The sequence below is a fragment of the Lagopus muta genome, chromosome 1 (assembly GCF_023343835.1).
Source record: "Lagopus muta isolate bLagMut1 chromosome 1, bLagMut1 primary, whole genome shotgun sequence".
In the NCBI taxonomy this organism is placed as follows: Eukaryota; Metazoa; Chordata; class Aves; order Galliformes; family Phasianidae; genus Lagopus; species Lagopus muta.
Window position 1 is genome coordinate 189,242,267 of NC_064433.1, and position 22,349 is coordinate 189,264,615.

The following is a 22,349-nucleotide window of genomic DNA, read 5'->3' on the forward strand; positions in this document are numbered from 1 at the left end:
CACGGGAGGTCCAGGTTGGACGTTAGGAAAAAATTATTCTCAGAACGAGTAGTGAGGCATTGGAACAGACTGCCCAGGGAGGTGGTGAAATCACTGTCCCTGGAGGTCTTCAAGAACTGTGGAGATGTGGCACTGAGGAATATGATTTAGTTAACATGGTGGCAATAGGTTGATGGTTAGCCTGGTTGATCTTAGTCATCTTTTCCAATCTTTGTGGTTCTGCTATTCTGTTGTTCAAGTAAAGCCACAAGTCTAATGCATTCCTGGTGAGTCTTTCAGCAGTTGCAAGTGTTGCATTCATCTACTCCCTCCTGCTCTCTGTCTCTAGTGTCTGCTAGCTTATATACACCTTTAGTACCTATCCATCCATCCATCCATCCATCTATCCATCCATCTATCTATCTATATCTATCTATCTATCTATCTATCTATCTATCTATCTATCTATCTATCTATCTATCTACAATAAATAATGAAACAGCACAAACCAACTGGAAATGCAGAAGGGAAAGAAATTGTAACATGTAAGAGCTGGATGGAGTGAAGCGAGAGTAGCTAAGTAGTTGCCACTAGAGGGCAAAGTGATATCGGATAACTGAATGGATGATGCTCCCATTGAAGACTGAAATACTGGGAATACAGCGTGGCACCATATGGAGGAGAGGCTTTAAAATAACAAGGCAGTCTGGCGAAGCACAGCAGAATGAGAAATCGAGTTTTGTTGCCGTTAGTCATCAGATTGAGAACACTAAGACAGAGAGAGAGGAGTGGAAGAAGGGAATAAAGGAGAACGTGGCTGCTGTGATTCTATCAGAGATGCCAGCTAAAATATAGTCAGGCCTGAGTTCTTCCTGAGCAAAGAAGATACGATGGAATCATTTCTGTTACTGAGGTGGAGAAAGGGGAAAAACATATATAATGGTCTGGTTGTACGAGTTTCAAATAGTCCTCTGGGTTTGTGACAATTGTAGCTGACATTGGAAATGCAGTTAGGCTTTCAGAAAACAAGTTTAGAAGTGCTCAGTCCATTAATTTTGAGTAGATTCAAACCTCAGCACAGTACACAGAATAAGTTACCCCTTAAATCACTTCACATCTGTTTAAGAGTAACAGGAAAAAAGGGAGAAACATTTCCATAAGTATTTCCCTAATGTCTGCGTTGCATTAAACAATAACCAGTATCCAGGTACTGAACTGGTGAAATATCTGGTTTTATATATGTATAAATAAGCTTGCATTCTTTATTTGACAAATGTTGATTGCAGAGTAGCTAAAAGAAGAATATAGCATATGAGATTGCTGACTTAACAGAGTTTAAAAGATTATAAACAGAAATAAGTTATTTTAAATTCATCTGAAATGTGAATATATGAATAATATAACCTAAGCTGCTTAGTTGACCTGGTTTGCCATAAGGCAAAATAACCAAAGTGACCTGGTGGCTTTGTCCAGAGCAGACTGGTTGGATCTATATACCAGAGTACTTCTCTGGACCCCATGGGAACCTAAGATAAAATAGTTATTAAGTGCATGATTTTTTTCTAAAGAAATGCCATGAGGATTATCTTACAATCTGGTGGAATAATGCTTTTGTTTTTATTTGTATGCTACAGGCAAGGTTGTCTAATATTTTGCCAGAAAAGCCCCATTTTTATCCAGAACAACCTTACAGAGTGTTCAAGAAATACGTAGATATTGTACTGAAGGATGTGGACAATATTGGTGGTAGGTGAACAGTTGGAATAGATGATCTTAGAGATCTTTTCCAACCTTAATTAATTTATGATTCTATGATTCTGTGATTTTGTCCTCTCTCCTTCTACACCCCATAACTCTGCTCTCACCTGCCCCATTCAGGATCTACCTCCAGAGATCATCTTCCTGCATTCACTGAGCTGATCTGATTTGCTGTGCATGCAAAATACCATTTACTTGTGCTGATGTGCTAATTTTCTGTCAGTTCAGGGAAGCAAAAAAAACTTGTGATGGAAACGACTGGGCACAAGACCTGGCAGAAGCAAACCAGCAGCAGCTGGTGGGAGCAGGGTTGCACATTCTCTGCCACGGGGATGTATTACGCTTTCCTCTCTGTCACTGAAATATGCTCTTTTTCTACTTTAAACTAATAAATCACTCATATATCACATATGTTCACTGAATAGATCTTGAAAATCAGACATGTCCATGTTGTGTTCTTTTCATTAAAACTAATCATTAGTTTTTGATATTGTAAATTGTCAGTATTTTTAGGGTGTTTCCTCCTTTCTCCTCATCTGAAAGCAAAATAATGTTGAAAATTTGATGCTGAGTGCAAGTAAATCTGTAGTACAGATCGTGGAAAGGTTTTTTTAAGCGTTCTGCTTTTCCTTAGGAAGGTCAAATGTCATGTTTTTGGATTGAGTCAGAGATACATAGTAAAGTTAAATACAAAATATTTGAACATAATTGAAAATAGAAGCAGAATCCAACTCAAGGAAAAAAGATCTGCAATAAAAACAGTCATAGCATGTGTTGGAAAGTGGGAGTGAACTGAGTAGTTGTTATTTCTGAAATAATGATCCTTATTCTCACTACTACAACATGGTAAAACAAGAAAAATTCCACTGTATTTTACTGTATTAGGTAAAAGTGATACAAATGAATGAGAATTTGGGTTTCTCCTTTATTACTAAAAGTGAAGAGTTGTGAATAGAAATATAAATATGAATCTTACTAAACCAGCAAAATCACAGAATCATAGAATTATTACAATGGAAAAGACCCTCCCAGATTATCTATCTTCAATCCATACTCACCATGCCCACTAAACCATGTCCCTCAGTGTCACATCTACATGGTTCTTAGTAACTCCCAGGGATAGAGATTAAACCATCTCCCCAGAAAGCCTCTTTCAGTACACTGTCACTCTTTCTGCGAATAATTGTTTCCTAATATTCAACCTGAACCTCTCTTGGCACAGCCTGAGACTATTCCCTCCAGTCCTATTTCTAGTTACTTGGGAGACTCCCACTTCACTACAGCCTCCTTTCAGGTAGTTGTAGAAAGCAATATGGAACACAGTACTTGAGGTGCAGCCTTACCACAGCAGAGTACAGAGTACTCAGAGTACTCAGAGAACAACACTTCCCTGCTCCTGCTGGCTGCACTATTTCTGATACCACATCGGATACCATTGGCCTTCTTGGATCACCAGGACAAACTGCTGGCTCATGTTCAGTCAATGTTGACCAACACCCCTAGGTAGTTTTCCTCTGCATAGTCTTGTTTCTTTCTGGGAGATCTTTCTTTATCCAAATATAATTTTGATTGGAAATTACATTACTTGGGGACAAAACTGTTCTATTTGCTGTGCATGTATTTACAGCCTTTGGCACAATGGGAATCCGCTTTTCTGGGGGGGGGGGGGGGGGATCCTGGTACATTACTACTACAAATAATTATAGCTTTGGCACGGGGTTGTATTTTGTGGTTGGACATATTCAAAACCATGAGAGAATTACAGTTGTTCACAAAACATACTAAACAGAGAGACCTCATAATGTATCGTAACTCATTAACATTGATTCATTCACACTAGGTAGAAAAAAAGGTTCATCTGTGCAGTGACTTCCAGTGACTTGCTTGTGACAGAAACAGAGAATAGGTGCTTTGGGAAGGTTACATAGATTGGATAAACATGCATGATATTTTCTCCTGCTGTTCTCCCAGGCAATAAACTTTTATAGTTTAGGGACTTTGTGAACCAGAAACGTGTTTTATGCATTTAAGTAAGAACCAATTGATTTCTTTCCAATGGGCATTTAAATTAAACCTTTGAAACCATTCAGACTTTTAGCACTGGTGGTGTCTTCTGACAAGCAATTCTGTAACTTTCTATTTGTTATATGAAACATCACCTTTTGTTCTCTTTTAACTCCTTTCATTTGATGCCACCTATTTACTGCACTAGAAAATACAGTAAATTTTTCAACCTCAGTTGAAACCCATTCCATGAAACAGATATTGCATAATTCCACAATTTTTTGTTTTTATCACATAAAGGAATTTAGCAGGTACTTCATTTTATGAAAGCCTGCCTTCAACTGTCCCAGAATATCCCCTTTCTAGAAATTCAAACCAGGATGAATTGGCCTTATGTTCCTTTTATTTTAACTTGAAACATAGGAAAAACTGCATAACTTTTGTTTCTTTTTCTATTATTCCGAGTGTGCTTAATATCCGTCCCTCATAGTGACCATCATTCAGATTGGAAATTAAGAATGGTTTATTCTCTGAAAGACTGGTGGGGTATTGGAAGAGGCTGCCCAGGTTGCTGGTGGAGTCACTGCCCCTGAAAATTTTCAAGAAATGTAGATGTGGCACTGAGGAACATGGTTTAGTAGGAATGGTGGGGATGGGTTGGTGGTTGGACTAGATGATCTCAGTCGTCTTTGCAACCTTAGTGATTCTGTGATTCTATGATTTGTCTCAATGCTTCCCACTTGAGAAGAATATCATTCCATTGCAGAGAGTAAGCAGGCACGTGTCATTGTCTTGAGCATTTTCTCAAGATTTGACAGTTTTTTATTTCATGCATCATTCCCTCCTTGTTGCAGTAATCACAGCAAGTAACATTTCACTAATGCAAAGTTAAAGAGCGATAGGATATTGAGAAGTAATATATGGAGTCAGGCATGTTGGTAATGGATTTCAATGCACTGTCTACCCAAGCTATGCCTGCACCCATTTAACACTGAGATACTGCAAAATAAATGAGACACTGAATTGTAGATTTTTCATTAATTTTCTTCAGGGTTGGGAACCTGGACTTAAAAAGCCAGGACTTTGGAACTGTACAGACACTATTACTTAAATACATTATACTGGGAAAAAGTTGCCAAACTACAGGCTTTTCCTCTATTTATATAGATTCTGAATAGACATATGGAGAGATCTTTCCAAATAGATAACATTTTCTATCTCCTAGAAACAGTGTCAGATATATTGTAGGCTTTCAAGGTGAGTAGGATTTGCTGTGACATGTGTCGCTTATGTTACTGAAAATGTGTAAGTAAGCAGTGAAAATCAGGATTAATCTAAATTTGCATCACAGGTGGTTGGAGTATTGACAAAGGGATTTGCATTGCAGTCGCCTGTCAAAATGGCACAGTAGTTATACAAACATAAGCGGATCCAGAATTATGTACCTGCAAGGCTGATGCTAACAGTAGTGAAATAATGGGGACCTGCAAATGGTATTATGGTTACAATACTTATATGCTCTTTATGCATTAAAAGGCACATTATGTTTGAAAAATATACAGTTGACAAAAGTGAGCACTTAAAATTTGATAATTAAAAAGCTATATATTTAAAATTACCAGTGCAGTGACTTTGACAATACAATCTTTAATGGCATCACTGTGTAAAGTTGTTTTCACTGTTCCATTTGATGGTTTCATTGCAACAGGAAAGACAGAGAACCTAATTTATTGAATTTCAAGTATTGCTTACAAAGAGTATAGAAGAATTCCTTAAAGGACTACAAAGATCATTTTTTTAAATGAAAATGATATATTATTAAATCACAGAATCATAGAATCATAGAAGGACTTAGGTTGGAAGAGACCTGAAAGATCATCAAGCTCTAAACCCCCTGACTGGTTGCCACCCACCAGGTTAGGCTGCCCAGGGCCCCATCCAGCTTGACCTTAAACAGGCTGCCCAGGGAGGTGGTGGAGTCTCCTTCTCTGGAGATGTTCAAGACCTGCCTGGATGCCTACCTGTGCGACCTGCTGTAGGGAACCTGCTTTGGCAGGGGGGTTGGACTCAATGATCTCTGGATGTCCCTTCCAACCCCTATAATTCTGTGATTCTATGATTCTGTGATTCTGTGATTAAATGCCTCTAAGTATAGGGTATTCACAGCTTCTCGGGAAGCCTGTTCCAGTGCCTCATCAGCTGAGTAAAAAATTTTCTCTAAGTCTCCCTATTTTACTTGAAAGCCATTCCTCTTTGTCTTATCACTATTAGACCATGTAAAAAGTTACTGCACTTCCTGCTTGTAAGCTCCCTTCAAATACTGGAAGGCTGTAATGAAGTCTCCAGGGAACCTGTTCTCCTGGCTAAATAAGGTCAGTTCACTCAAATTCTTTTCAAAGGAGAGGTGCTCCATCCCTCTGAACATCTTCATGGCCCTTCTCTAGACACACTCCAATGATTTCAGATCTTTCTTGTGCTGGAGCCCCAGACTTGGACACAGTACCCCAGATGGGGCCTCACAAGGGCAGAGCAGAGGGGGAAAATTACCTCTCACCCCTTCTGGCTAAACCTCTTTTGATGCAGCCCAGGATGGTTTTGGTCTTCTGGAATTAATGGTTTAAATGAATTGCATCACCTAAATATTGGAAAGTATAGTCATGAGATAAATTTATACTCCACATACATTTGAAAACAGAGGACAGATTTCTAAAGATATGTATTACATCTTCAAAACATTATGAAAAAGAAGTCTAACAAAGAAACAAACAAAAAAAAAACATTGTGGTTAAGCTTTGTTCCTCCAATACATTAATTAATGCAGATTACATGAGAGGATTTCTTATGTTTTGTTGTTGTTGCTGTTGCTGTTGCTGGGTTTTTGTTGTTTTAGATCTTCTAATTCCTGATTTCTCAGTCCATCTGGGTTCAAATATAGTGACAAAATGAAAGTGAATTATTTCTGGGTTCTGAAACGTCTTTTATTGGTCAAACACAGTAATCTAGTGTCACTGGCCATGGAACTTTTTAGGCATCAGAAGAGGACTGCCAGATATACCACAGAACTTGACAGAAACCTGGGAGCTGGTGGAGGCCTACAAAAGAACATCAACTGTAGACTCCTGGAAAGTACATAATAGAAATTATTGACACCAGGATATGCAGAAAGTATCTTGTAATGTGTTTGTGAAAAACTGAATGAATGTTTCTGTGTTCAAGATCATCAGCACCCTCTTCTCTGCAAATGGGCTACAAACCTGTTTCTTGAATTGTGTTTTCTTTCTAGAACCGTTGTAATAAAGGGCATGGTTTAGTGGACATTGTGGGAATGGGTTGATGGCTGGACGAGATGGTTTTTAAGGTTGATTCCAACCTTAACAATTCCACGATTCTGGGAAAATCAGCTTTACTATGTCTCTAAAAAGTAGTTTGGGGCTTACTTATTACTTATTGTGACTTACTTATTGTATCCTGTGATTGAGACATTTAACCTTTAACTTAATTACTGGTAGCCTAAAAAGGGGAACAGTGAGCACAAGTCAGCATAGGATCTCTCTTCATCCTTTCTTCACTTGCTTAACAAGAAAAAACTTTTTGGTTGTAATTCTCCTGATAACTCTGGATTGGCTTTTTCAAACTTCAAAATGTCATTGCATCCTTTGCATGCTTTGACTAATGTAATTAAACATTTTCTTCTAGATGTTGTGTATGATCATTGGAATTTTTTCAAGTTTTCATCAGCTCTCAAGGGAAAATTCCATGATGATGACAAACTACGAAGTTGAAATCATTCATTCATTCTAAGAAGTCTATATTTGTTTCAATAAGAGAAAACGAACAAACAAACAAACAAAAAAGTTGTCATTGAATGTGAAAACTGAGGGTCTGTTGTGGGTAAGATCCACAATAGCTAAGGCCTATAGAGCTTGCATACTCCCCCATTGTGGAATAGCAGAAAAATTGAAAGAATAAGAGTGAAAAACCCACTGGTAGGATAAAGACAGTCCAATAGTGACGTGCAGAATCAAACTCTGTAACCCAAGTAAGCCTTTTTCACACCTTTAACTCTTTTACTATGGGGTCCTTCTCACCCTTCAATAGGAAAAGAAAAAGCTATGCATACAACAAAAAGGAAAACATGGAATTCATTCATTTCTTCCCAATGGCAGGCAGTGTATTCAGCCATTTTCAGGAAAACCATGGCTTAATCTTGTGTAATGGCTACCTGGAAAGACAAAAACTGTAACTCCAAAAATTTTGCCTTCTGTTCCCAGTTTTTACTACTAACGTGATGAAACATGGCATATAATAACCCTTTAGTCATCTGTCCTGGATCTATACCTTCCCAATCTCACCTGCACTCCCAGCTTCCTTACTTGTAGGAAAGCATATGGGTTATAAGAGGACATAAACTAGCCTAGCAGCTATTTCATTTGTAAATTGAATTTAGATAGGAAATACATGATTGGTCCTGTTTTAGATAGGGAATGCATGATTGGTCCTGTTGTGTCTTACACTGTGATATAGGGCAAGTAAGACTCTTTTGGTAAGACTCTTCGGAAATGTGGATTTTGGGGGCAATTAAAACAATTGCTGGTATGTTGAAGGTAAAGACACAAACTAGAGGGGAATTAGAGGAGGGAATGGGAGTGAGTGATGCAGGTGGTATCCAGTTACTCAGGAAATAAACACATATTTTTCAGTACTTTATTTGGTATCAATCACAAACTCACTTTACAAATGCTGCCTAGACTCATCTTTACAAAAACTAATTGCGTAAATTAATGCTTGTATTAGACTCTTTTCCATCATGGCAAAAAGTGACTGATTACAGACAGTAGTTTGTTTCAGTCTCCTTTTCCTTTCTTCTGTTGTGTATTTTAAAATTTTAGTTACTCTTTTGTTTCATCTGCGTGACACTGTTTGATCTTTTTGACCATTACTTTGAAGGACTCCTTCCACTACCTGCATCTGATCAGTCTTCCATTTTGACCTTCTAAAAAAACAAACAGTATCTTACTGAAATTAACAGTATGTTATCTCCAGGTCAACAATGACAGCAGCATGACAACTTGCAAATTAGTGGTAATAGTCTTTATCACCCTTTGTCATGTGTTTTTGTTGTATTTCACAGCATTATTTCTCTGTGCAATATCAAGTCATCAATGTGTTAAATGGCAGTGTGATTTGTTGTTTTTTACCAGATACAGGATGTTTTATTAAGGATCACAAGCCTTCCACAGCTTGGTAAATAATTGAAGAACCCTTGATACACTTTTAGAAAGTGTCATGGGCACAACCAACCACGTTTACAGTAGGAGAGCCAAGAATATTGAGTTTCTGGGCAAGTGTCTAAACCCAGATGACTTATATGCATACTTTTTGCAAGTTTTGCAAAACTATTTCTTCATCTTCTACAAGAAGTATACTTTCACACTTTTTTTTTTTTTTTTTAATTATTCATTTGTTTTACTATTAGTAATAAGTACATCAGTGTCTTAAACCAGTGCTATAAATATTATGTGCCATTCATTGTGGACTGTAAGAAGCTTATTTACTTAAGAGCTCATTATTTAAAAGTGAACATATGTAATGAAGATCTAGTACCTGAGCTCTGCTCTCTGGTGACAATGATAGGACCTGAGAGAATGGCACGGAGCTGCATCAGGGGAGATTCAGGGTGGAATTAGAAGGATCTTCATGAGAGAATGGTGGGCGTGGAACAGGCTGCCAAGGCAGGGAGCATGACATCAAATCTGCCAGAGCTCAATAAGTGTTTGGCTCTTAGAAATATGGTTTTTAAATGAGCACTGCATGATGTTATGTTGTGGAATATCGATAACCAAAAATCATAAAACCATGACAACCTATCACTTTAGAAATCTTTAGATTTTGAAATTTAATCAAGGTTTAGATTGATGTAGAGCACCAAAAGCCATTTCTGTTAGGAAGTAAAGAGGTTAGTGAGCATCTGGAAGGTTGGTGATAGTTTGAGCACCTGTCATATCACACTAAAATCAAATCTCTCACTTCAAAAAATACCAGAAACATTATGCAAAAATGGCAGTCCCATTAAACTCATTCTAATTTTCCTATCCCCAATTCATGTATAGACAATTACTTCTCACTAAAAATTGTGAAACATTGACTGTAGTTGGACGGTTCATCAGAAACATTTCCAAGATACACATCATCCTGAACAATACCAGGAATAAATCTTCTAGTGTCGTGTTCATTGGCTTCTTGCACACAGTAAAAGGCTGAAAGATTAACTAGATAACAGTTAATTGGTATTTTGTGGATTTCTGAATGAGCAGAATAGGCAATGTTTTACAAGAGCCAAAAACTGTTCACTGTGCTTTAATAATCTGTCTAACTACTTCAACAATTAAAATCATTGTAGGGATTGTAGAAAGAGTATTTATTAAAGTTGTTAATTGCAATGCATGAATCAAAAGGGGAAAGCTGTTATCCAGTGAACTGAACCTGCCTGCTTTTTCTGAATATGGTGAGATTCATCTTGCAAGAAAAAAAACATCATGTAAATTCTGACTCTTCTCTCCAGAATTTACTGTTTGTGTCATGCTAATATTGTTCTATAACTTTTTAAGAATTACTAGTGCCTGCTTCACCCTGTGGCTCAGATGCCTTTATGCATTCATAAAAAAATGCTTTTCCAGAGTATAAATCAAAGAACTCTGATATGTTGTATGGTATTCTGTGCCTCCTTTGCCAATCAAACCTGCTCTGATCGTGACTGTGAATTCTGTAGCTCAAAAGTGAGTCTACAAAAGGACATTAATGCCCTGTCTGGGCCATGAAAGTCCTTTATGTTCTTCCTTCATAGAGTATCTTCTTTCCTTTATTACAATATTTGTTCTACTCAAATTACAGCTTGTCTCTGTGGAGATATATCACACCAAAGTAAATCTTTATCTCTGGTTCCATGTATCCAATGACATATTATGTAGATGTCTTTAAAATTTTGATCTCTATTTATTTTTTGCTGAGAACTTTTTAATGTATTCTTACTATAAAATTGAATAATCAAGGAAGCTTACAATCCCAGTATTAGTTAATTCTAAATTTTTCAGTTAAAAAAAAAACACATTATTTTGATAGAATCATTGAATCATTAAGGTTGGAAAAGATCTTCTAGTCCAGCCATTATTCCATCACCACCATGTTCATTAAACCATATCCCTCAGTGTCATGCCTATTCTTGAAAACCTTCAGGGATGTTGATTCCATCACTTCCTTGGCAGCCTGTTCCAATGCATTTTCATCATTAATCATTCCTAGTAGAAACAAATGAAAGAGTATCAAGTTACACTTCTCCTCTCCTCTCCTTTCCTCTCCCTTCGCCTCCCCTCCCTTTCTGTTATTATGATAAGTAGGACCTAAGCTTCAGTGTAAATTCAACACGACTGAAGTATTGACAGAAAACAAAAATAAAGAGATTTTCATTTCAGTATACTGATGAAAATACGTACTTATGCTAGCTTAAATTAGCTATTTCACTGCTGTACTATTCATCAAAAACTTGAAACTTGGGCATAATGGTAAGCATTAAATCCAACTGGCAGGTTTTATTTCATTGTGATTAGAAGCTTGGTCTGTCTTTCACTTTGAGTCATTTTACTTTGTTGAGAAATGGACTCCAGAACAAAGTTATCTTCGAAAAACAATAAATAATCTATCATCTAAAAACTTCAAGTACTTTTCCAGTAGCCAGATGATTTCAGATGCTTCCTACTCTGTTGTCAAAGTCTTTCTTTATTCCTTCATATGTCTATAATTCATGAAAGCATTTCTTGACAATATTACTGTTTCAACATTACCCGATTTAGCTATAAATGTCGCTGTTAATTGCAAGGGAGTTGGAGTACATAAAATTTAAGGGGCTTTTCAACTCAAACAATTCTATGGCTTTATGATTACTTTTGTAGATTGAATTAATGAGTCTGTGGATGAATAATCTCTTGTTATCTCCTAACAAGCTGCTGCCTCTGGTGGGTTGTGTGATACATCCCTTCCACATTGCCAGGTACAGTCAAACCACAGAGCCATAGAGCCTTCTGTCATGCTAGGAAGGAATATAATAGGATAAAAATTGGAAGGTTAATACAGCTGACTACCTCATATCCCTAATGAAAAATGTAGGCAAATCTTTTGTATGTGAAAGGTTAGAATTAATTGCTAAGTCCTTCTCTAATTTGCAAACTCAGGAACAATCCCAGCAATCATTTTTTGCAGATGCATTTTTCTTCTGAGATATAAAGTGAGCAGTCTGGGAGCTAGTCATATACTGTGTGGTCCGCTCATCCTCCTACACTGCTCCACAAGTTAAACAGGCAGAAGCGACCAGAGCAACAAGATGTTACCACCAGTTCTCATCGTTTCAATGTGCATTGTTGCTATTGAAGTTGTTGTTGGATTTATGGGAAATGGATTTATTACTGCTGTTAGTAGCATTAACTGGATCAAAAGCAAAAGAATATCTGCAGCTGATATGATCCTCATCTTCCTGAGCACATCAAGATTTATTCTGCAGGTGACCGTAATGATGTACATTCACAGTCTCTACTTTACAGATGTATTTAAGTTGGCTTCTGTATACAAAACTTTTGGTGCTATATGGATGTTTGTAAACCATGCTAGTCTGTGGTTCAGTACTTGGCTCTATGTCCTCTACTGTGTTAAAATAATCAATGTCACACAATGGCTGTTGCTACAAATTAAGCTCAGAATAACTGCAATGATCCCATGGCTGCTTCTAGGATCACTGTTAATCTCTTCTATAACTTCATTTCCCTTATTATGGATTACACCCAACACCTACCTCTGCAGGTCAACGGGGAACTGTGGAGACAATAGCACAGCACATATCAGTGGCTGGAATAGTTCACATTTGTACCTGCTTCTTCTTTACTTTACAGGTTGCTTTTTTCCTCTGGTGCTATCTATAATAACTTCAGGCCTATTAATTGATTCTCTGTGGAAACACACCAAGAAAATGCAATGCTATGTAGAGAGCTTCAGGGATCCTTTGATAGATGTTCACCTAATTGCAATCAAATCCATTATTTCTTTCCTAATCCTATATATTTCCAGTTTTGTAGCTCAAATTCTTTTGACTTTGTCAACTTCTCAAAGCAAAGATTTTGTAAAGGTTGCGGTATCTTTAGTTGTAACTGGAGCATATCCCTCAATACACTCTATTATCCTGATCATAGTTAATTCAAAGCTGAAACTGGCATTCAGGATGCTTTGCCAACATTTTATGTGTCATTTGGAAAATGTGAAACTCTAAGCCCTGTACTACAGGTCAGGAGAAGCATGCTCAAGTTACAGACACGGAGTCAAGATCTTACACACTTATTGTTTCACCTCATTTGTTCTTGGTCAAATATGTTAATCAAGGGATTGCTGCTTCTTAACCTCCCTAACATTTCATAACATCTGAAATAACGTGCCTTTTTATCTTTTTTTTTTTTTTTTTTTTCTGTACGAATATTGCTGTCTCACAATTCAATTTAATAAAGAGGAAAAAGAAGAATAAACTGAAAGAAAACAATGCACTGAACTAGCAAATCAAGTACAAGACATGATTTCAAATTCTCAGTTCAAGACTTCCAGACTCGTGATACATTCAAATGAAAGAAAATAGGACTGAAACAGAAGTAAAAATTTACAGAACACTCAAAGATTGGTTCTCAGCTAAAGGAATTTCCACATGAGAAGCTTAAAATTGGATGATACAGTGCTATACAAGACGTAGCTAGCATGACATATGAACAAATATGCTTCCACATATGCAAAACTAATTAAAAGATAATCTGGAGGGAAACTAAGACAGAAATGTACAGACCATCAGTGTAATTGTAATTATATTCTGAATCAGGTTTATTTGTGTCAAGTTTCCAAAATAACTTATAGCAACTTTATGGTTAAGTCTCTCCTTAAAACGGATGCTTTTGTTCAAAGTCTATTTTGTTTGTTTTCATTTTTTAAGTACTTTAGTGAATTGTTGATTACAATGTATATGGTTGTACTTATGTGAACCTATCTGCCCAATGCAGAAAATCTTCTTGTTGAATTGTCTGTTTTGATCACAAATATGTCACACAATTTGCTATTGCTTTGGATAGGTGTGAGTTTTTTCTAAGGCTCTTTTCTTCTAGTACCTTGTGTTTCTATACGTTTCACTTCTGGCTGATGAAATATATACTTCAGCAAATCCTGTTATGTTTTATCCAATAATGTGTTAGGTGATTCTTCTGAGGTTCTCTGCTCAGCTGTAGTATTTTTAAGATGCATATCCTCTCTGCAGGAATTGAGATAATGCTAGATTACAAATCACGATAGTGAGTTTCAGTCCAGTCTACAAAACTAATGAAGAGGGTGATTCACTTTGTCTTGAGGTGAAATCACTTGGGGTGAAATAAAGGAGATATTATCTATTTATTTATTAATGTGATCAGGATGTCCTGGTAAAATTCATTTTTCTGTACAATTTGTTTCCCTGTAGGGGTCTCCAAAACTCATTTCTATGGTGACGTTCTAAAGACAAAGGGATTAGAACTGAGAATGAAAACAAAACCCTCTGCTCAGCTTTGTCACTGTCTCCTCACCTTCAGGATGAAGAGACATGAAGCAAGAGTGATGATTAATAAAATATCCATCATTGCTTCCAGGGGACAGGACAGAAGTCAAGCACTTGATGTCCATATGTTGTATTGATGAAAGTTTTGTTATACACAAAATAGAGTGGGATAGATCGATGCTGAAATTAGAATTTTAGGTGAATTAAAGAGTAAATAAAATATCAGTTTTGTCCTTTCCATCTTTTCCCCAAGTTTCAATGTATTTTCATGTTTTCTTCCACAGTAGTTGCCATTTCCCATTTATATTCTGATCTTGTCATAATATTTTGATTTTAACCTTTCACTTTCTAAAATAATTATCTGTATTCTCTGCAGATTTAACCATCTTCTTTTGCTACATTTAAAAAAAAAGACTTATGATTATTGCTTTATGAGAAAATATTACACTATTTGTAGCAGGCTTGTATCTATAACTAGTTCACACCTGAAAGCAGAGAAGTCTAGCCAATGTTTATTTGATGACAATGTAATGACTATTTTAGAGCTTTTACAAATATATAATCAAAACCCAAACCAAACAAAACTTTAAAAAAAAGCCTCATAACAACAAAATAAAAAAAAGAATACTTTTGTTGAGATTTCTTTGTGTAGCAACTGCATTTATAAATTGAAAATAAGACTTAGTTCACTAGTACACTTCTTTGATTTTGCAAGTTACAAAATGTAGGCATCACCAAGATCATTGTAACGAAGATTAAAAGAGTAGTTAGTTCCTAATGACTGCATGAAAACCAAGTGCTCTCTCATCCAATGTATATTTCTTTAGTGCCTGTAGAGAGCCATCTCCAGGGATCCCAGAACAGAGGTGTGTAAAAAAAAAAACACTAAATCTCTAATTTTTTCCATTGTCAGTTTACTAAAAGTGGTCATTAAGACTTTCACCTTACTTCCATCTGACAGTATCAGGACAATAACTTTTTTTCTGATCAATTTTGTTTAATCTAAAAAGTTAAATAGAATAAATGACTGTGATGTACAAGTTTTTTTCTTGAAATATAACTTCCCACTCTCACACAAGGACTAGGGAAAAGTTCTACCTTCTGAAAAAGTTTATAAAAGGATTATAAACTGGGATTACTTCCATCCCTGTTTGTTTTCTTCCTTATCACAGATTTCTTTTAGCTTTCTTTTCATTAATATCACAAGGACAGTTTCTTCAGTGTTATGAAATGCTTAAAGATAATTCCTCTTCCCTTCAATACTCCTTATCCTGTTTGTTTCTTGTTTGAGGATATCTGTATGGAAGGTCATTGAAGCTTAGTTAGTTATATAAATAATGCATCTGTTGAACTGACAGACAAAACATTCAGGTAAACATATCTTAAAGTTTATAGTAAAAAAAATTAAAGTAAATGAAACAAAACAAAACAAACAAACATTACAAATGAAGAAACAAGCACACACACACAAAATCCTCAAATCGTTTTCAGAATGTGCAGCTGTTTTTGACTTGACTGCTCTCCTTGAGTGCAAAAACTATTAGCTAGTATATCTGCAAGGTAATATCATCTTTTAGCTGAATGGTTCATAATTTTCATTTCATTTTCATTATATCTCTGCCTTTGCAATGACTACAAATAATTTTATATTGATCTAAGTGATCATAAGAAATATCAAATATAGAGAAGGTTAGATGGTAAATAATTTAGGCACTTAGGAAGTCAAAGATTTATAATAATTCCAGGTCAGAGGGGGTTGTCTCATTCCTAAAATTTTGCATATCTTCATCTTAAGAGTCCATGTCCGTTCTTTAGTACTCAGTCTGTGTATGAAAAGACAGGGACAATATTTTCTCAGCACAAGTCAGAATGCTTTTACCACCACAGTGTGATTTCCAAGGGCTTTTAAAAACGCTAAGAAGGGAAAATACCCAAATGTCATTTACTTTATCTGATATCCTTGTGCAGTACAGGTAAACCCAAGGGCCTTCCCACATACTTTCTAAGGCGGTAATATCAAAATGGATTTTGTTAAATTGGGAACTGCATCAGCAATGCCTCACTGCAGATCAGATGGTTTGTTATGCTATCACATTAAAAGCAGAGAGAACTACTGAACAGGAATAATGAATTTATATCATCATCTCTCAGTTGCCTTTTAGGGAGGAGAGGTGAAATTAAACCATTTCTGGCCTTTAGGCATTCAGATATGATATTGTGATGAGATTAAGATGAATGAGTGAATTCATAAATTAAAAAATGTTCTGGTAAGTGATTAAACTTGTATCCTCTATCCTTTTCTACCCTTTCTTTTCCTTCTCAGTGCCATATTTTCATTCAGTTTTTCCTAACTTCTTATTTTATTTTTCTCTTACCTTTGGAGTCTCTCCTATTTATTCCAAGAAATCAAACAATGAAACAAAAATATTTCACACTTTGTTTATCATAATTCTTTATTAGCTCTTCCTCTTAAAATCATACTTGGTTTACTGCTGTTGCTTTTATTATTGCAGATGTCTATTGGTGAAATAAAGCTGAGTTCATTCCCAAATTTATTATAATTACCACACAATCCAAGACAGCTTGTTATTTTTCAGATATTTATGCTGTTTCTTTTCTGACAACATGTAAGTAAATTTCTTCCTTTCTTTATGAAAGTGTGGGGAAAAAAAAAAACCCACCTGCTGAGACCTTGGGATGTTTGAAGTTCCCTTTTCAAAGTCTGCTACAGTCAGTCCTGTTTTGTTGTCCTTTTCTACATTTCCCCTTGTTATTTTTTTCTCTTACCTCATATTCTGGTCCATTTTTCTTTTACAGATATCTGCTTTTCTAGTTCCTTTCTCACTTCTCCTTGTCTCCTTTGAAATTATTCTTCTTTTCATTCTCTTTAAATTCTTTAGTTCCTAACCTTATCCTTGTTAGTCCCTCATTTTTCTTTTCTTTTCTGTGTTTACACTGTTTGTTTCCCTCCCACAGTAGAGATGACTATCCGGAGAAGTGAAGAGAGGAAATAAAATGTGACTGTTTATGTACATAAACAGCAACATGGAGGTCATTATCCAAACACTGCATCTGCAGTATGTATGTTTAAGGCTAAAATGATTTTAAATTCTGAGAAACAGCATCAGAAAAGTAGGAGGGATTTCTATAAATAAACATAGAAAAAAAATATGTATATATAATATATATTTATATATATATAAAATAAAATAAAAGATTTATATAAATAAATCTTTGAAAGAAACAACATCATAATTAAATCTCCCCATCAGAACTGCAGAAAACCATCATTTTTTTTTCCTGGTGAACTTCTGGATCTCTCCAGGAAAGAACTATTGTGAATAGTTATTTCTTAATACTTTTGGATAGATTATAAGATATTCATTATGAATTTTTATGTAGGTATTCAACTAACAGAAGTTCAAGCCCCTAATACATTTTATAATTTAATTTGACTTTCAATGGACAAAGAATGCCAGGAGTTTACTCCAGAAATCTGAACTAGTTGGGATGTAGAGCAGCATACCAACCTGATCTCCTTCTCTGATCCTTCTATGACCCATCTGGTGGATGAGGGAAAGGTTGTTGATGTAGTCTACCTAGACTTCTACTTTGACAACATCTCCCACAGTATTCTGCAGAAGCTGGCAGCTCATGGCTTGGACAGGTGCACTCTTGTCTCAGTAAGGATCTGGCTGGAGGGCCAGGCCCAGAGAGTGGTGGTGAATGGAGCTAAATCCAGCTGGCGATCGGTCACAAGTGCTGTTTCCCAGGGGTCGGTGCTGGGGCCTGTCCTCTTCAGTATCTTAATGATGACCTGGATGAGGGCTCTGAGTGCACCCTCGGTAAATTTGTGGATGACACCAAGTTGTCTGGAAGTGTCGATCTGCCTGGGAGTAGTGAGGCCCTACAGAGGGATCTGGACAGACTGGATAGCTGGGCTGAAGCCAATGGGATGAGGTTCAACAAGACCAAATGCCGGGTCCTGCACTTTGGCAGGATCCAACAACCCCAGGCAACGCTACAGGCTTGGGGAGGAGTGGCTGGAAGAGAGTGTAGAGGAAATGGACCTGCGGGTATTGATTGATGCTTGGCTGCACATGAGCCAGCAGTGTGCCTGGGTGGCCAAGGCTTCCTGGCTTGCATCAGTTGCCAGCAGGAACAGGGCAGTGATTGTTCCCCTATACTCAGCTCTTGTGAGGCCACACCTTGAGTATGTGTCCAGTTTTGGGCCCCTCACTGCAAGAAAGACATTGAGGCCCTGGAGCGGGTTCAAAGAAGGGCAACAAAGCTGGTGAGGGGTCTGGAGCACAGGCCATATGAGAGAGGCTGAAGGAGCTGGGATTGTTCAGACTGGAGAAGAGGAGGCTCAGGGGAGACCTATTACTCTCTATAATTACCTGAAGGGAGGTTGTAGTGAGCTGGGGGTCGGCCAATTCTCTCATGTAACTGGTGACAGAACTAGAGGGAATGGCTTCAAATTGCACCAGGGGAGATTCAGGCTAGATTTTAGGAAATGCTACTTTTCTGAATGAGGGATCAAGCACTGGAATGTGCTGCCCAGGGAGGTGGTGGAGTCACCGATCCTGGAGGTGTTCAAGGAATGGTTGGATGTTGTGTTGAGAGACATGGTTTAGTGAGAACTATTGGTAATGCATGGATGGTTGGTCTGGGTGATCCTGTGGGTCTTTTCAAACCTTGGTGATTCTATGATTCTATGAATCTATGATTACTCTTTCTGTTAAATAATCAGGCAGTAAGCTAAATTCTGTAGAAACAATTAAGAACTGTCTTTGATTTCTATGCTGTTTGCACTAAAGCTTCAAATATTCGTTCTTTTTTTTTCAAAAAAACATTTACCTGACCTGCTGCATTATTCTTGTGTCATAGCTTTTACTCAAGAAAGAGGAACTGAATTTTTCCAGAATTATCCGCTGCAAGGGATTATGGGATATATCTCTTTACACAAATTCCCTGTAGATTTAAAAAGCTAAGATCTTGGGATCCTCGCCTCCTGGAACATATTATAGTCAGCAAGCACTTGTTCCAAAAGTCATCTCTGAATCACATTCTCCCAAAAGCAAGTTCAACATTTTGGAAATGTAATGAACATGTAGGTATCTTTTACAATTTCTTCTTCCTTCAAATCCTTCTGCCAGCTGCATCTCACTGGCACAGAGGTGACTTGTTTTGCATTCCACAATCAGTGTGAAAAGGTCAAAATCTCAGATTGACCTTCTAGAAGTTTTCCAAGTTGCACTGCCTTTCTTGTTTACTGTGGAGTAAAACCTGTTTGCAATACCAAGTTAAGGGACAAGACTCTTAGTAGTCTTTAGTCGACTGTGCTTGAACATCTTGACCTGTGTGCACATTTCCAGCTGTCAACTGCTGTTTTGAGCATACTCAGAACCCTTGGATGATGTTTGGTTTATGTCTGGGAGCACTGATATCATCCTCTGTCTTTTCCTTAAACTTCAGCTTATTTTAGCTTTTACTTTTGTACTAATATAATCAATCATCTCACAGACTTCAGGGTGGCAGATGCTGATACTTTTCAGCTCTCTGTTTCACCCTGCTGAATGCCATTAGGATTTTATTGCCTTTCATCATTGCGTTTTGGAGTCATCCATTCTGGTAAATGGCTCTATTCTCAAACTTACTAGAGGAGAGAGAAAGCCTTTGACTTCTGCAATTCTAGGACACATGTGTACTTACACATCAGTAAAATTCTTGTCTTCTTCCTTCCTTTGCACTATTCTTGCTTTCTAGTTGAGAAGTTATTTCTGTTATTCACTGCAACAGCTATATCACCAAGATTGCTTGCATTGTCTTTGGAAATAATCTGCATCTTGTTTGAATACTCAGTACTCAGCTTTTAATTGGTCTAAAATGAGTCATTAATTCAGTGTCGCATATGTTCTTACAAGCCATCTTATTCTGGAAAGATTTTTGTTCAGTGCTTTCCTTATTTTGAGACGTAAAATCTGAAAGGAATATATTATATATTAGTGTTAACACTAATAGCAGAAAATCCTTCAGGTCCAATCATCTTCTGATATTCCACATACTTGGCAGAAGTAACCAAAAGAAAATGCAAACAATTTGAATCTACTGAATATGCAATATATTTTCCTCATTCTTAGCTGAGGCAATAACTAAATATAATCCTGTATTTTTATTTGTTGGGGAAATTTAAGTTGTCAGCAGAGTGGGCTGAAAACCTTCGGTTTTCAAGAGTTAAATCTAAATCTCATGTAAAAATGTTAGGAGTTAATTAGCTGACACAATATACTTTTCCCTCACTTGTTTTGTAGTATGATAACTCATTACTTACAGTTAACAGCCAAAGTGGCATAATCACACATACACATATTTCCATGATTTTATTTTAGAAAATTGTATTTGGCACTGAAATAATGTTGTTGTGACAATACACCTTGCTGTATGTGGCTTGATAACTGATTGGTTTCTTTGATTTGTCTATGAATTGCATCTAGCACTTCAGCTTCTTACAGTGTATATGCATATACAGTTTCAAACATGGTGCATTAACAGAGCTTCTTGAGAAGCTTTCATAATTATACATTATTCAGCAAATGTTGCTACGGAATAACTTCTCTCAAGACTAAATTTTAAAGGAATTAAATTAGCTCTGATCCTCTCAAGAATAAGTAGCTTCAGTGAAAAAGCAAAGTAAATTGAGGATGTTCAGCCTGGAGAAGAGGAGACTCTGGAGAGACCTGAGATCAGCCTTTCAGTATCTAAAGGGGGGCTATAAAAAGGAAGGAGATAGACTATTTAGCAGAGTCTGTGGTGATAGGATAGAAAAAAAGGGAAGATTTAGATTGGATATAAGGAAGAAGTTTTTTACATTATGGATGGTGAGGCACTGGCATAGGTTATCCAAAGAGGTGGGGGAAGCCCCATGTCTGAAGACATTCAAGGTCAGGATGAACGGGGCTTTGAGCACCAGATCTAGCTGTAGGCATCTCTGTTCATTGCAAGGGAGTTGGGCCAGGTGACCTTTATAAGTTCCTCACAACTCAAAAGATCCTATGATTCTATTAAATAGGGCAAGAGGGAGTCATATCTTAAGTTTTTCTTAGTTTAGATCTCTTCTATAGGAGCTCTGAGAATTTACCAGCAATATCAGTATTTTATTGTCCTGTGGTAATAAAAGGATTTTTGTCTATTTTGTTTGAAAAGAGTGCATAGAATTATTTATATAAATGCAGAATATTTTATCATTTCTTTTCTTTGCCTGCATCTCATAAAAGCAGATTTATTGTGGAGTGTGTGCTTCAGTCCATATTTGAAATGAAGTTGCTATATAAACAATTGATTTTCTAACCTTTCAGCAAAATCCTCAAAGAATCTTGAGAAGAAAGCTTTTGAAATATATTTTTTTTTCTGTAAGGCAGCTTAAACAAAGAATGAAAGAAATAAACCCTATAGTATGTATCTACAGTATAGGTATATACATTGACTTAGATGTGCTGTTATGTTTTCATACCCCTTTTTTCTTTTTCATGAATGCAAAATAAAATGATACAAAATAAAATTCAATTAAAAAAAAAAGTAAAATGTTTGGGCAATTTCTCTTAATCAGCTCTTTCCTCTCTGTGAAGTTTTGTAAGTCCAAAGAAAGACATGAAAACTGAGAGAAAAACAAAAAACACTGTGGAATGATGGTACCTAACATTAGTGGAGGTAAATTTTTGGTCCCCGTGTCTCTTGAATTATGTTTTTAAACTAGTAGAGACCTTCAAACTAGTAGAGAGAAGTTCAATATGCAGTACTGAGGAGGTGAAGATAGAAAAATTAGACTACAAAGAATGCATTAATTTTAATCTGCAAGTGCAATTAACACCTTGGAATAAAGAATGCTGTAATGAATAAAGTGTCATTTGGGCTCCATCAAAAGAGGGGTGGCCAGCAGAGACAGGGAGGCGATTGTCCCCCTCTACTCTGCTCTTGTGAGGCCCCATCTGGAATACTGAGTCCA

The 22,349-nt window shown here is 36.7% G+C and overlaps 2 protein-coding genes across 2 annotated transcripts in view; both read left to right on the plus strand.

Annotated features, from left to right (window-relative positions):
* The window catches only part of TENM4 (teneurin transmembrane protein 4), a 1,593,907-nt gene that overhangs the window by 130,038 nt on the left and 1,441,520 nt on the right, over positions 1–22,349 (plus strand). The window lies entirely within an intron of this gene.
* On the plus strand, positions 12,116–13,051 carry LOC125688150 (taste receptor type 2 member 40-like). Its single transcript, XM_048933797.1, has one exon. It carries the CDS (start codon positions 12,116–12,118, stop codon positions 13,049–13,051), a length of 936 nt encoding a protein of 311 aa, XP_048789754.1.

Bases quoted from the DNA above. Each gene is read 5' to 3' on its own strand.
- LOC125688150 (XM_048933797.1), top strand. From the start codon at position 12,116: ATGTTACCACCAGTTCTCATCGTTTCAATGTGCATTGTTGCTATTGAA.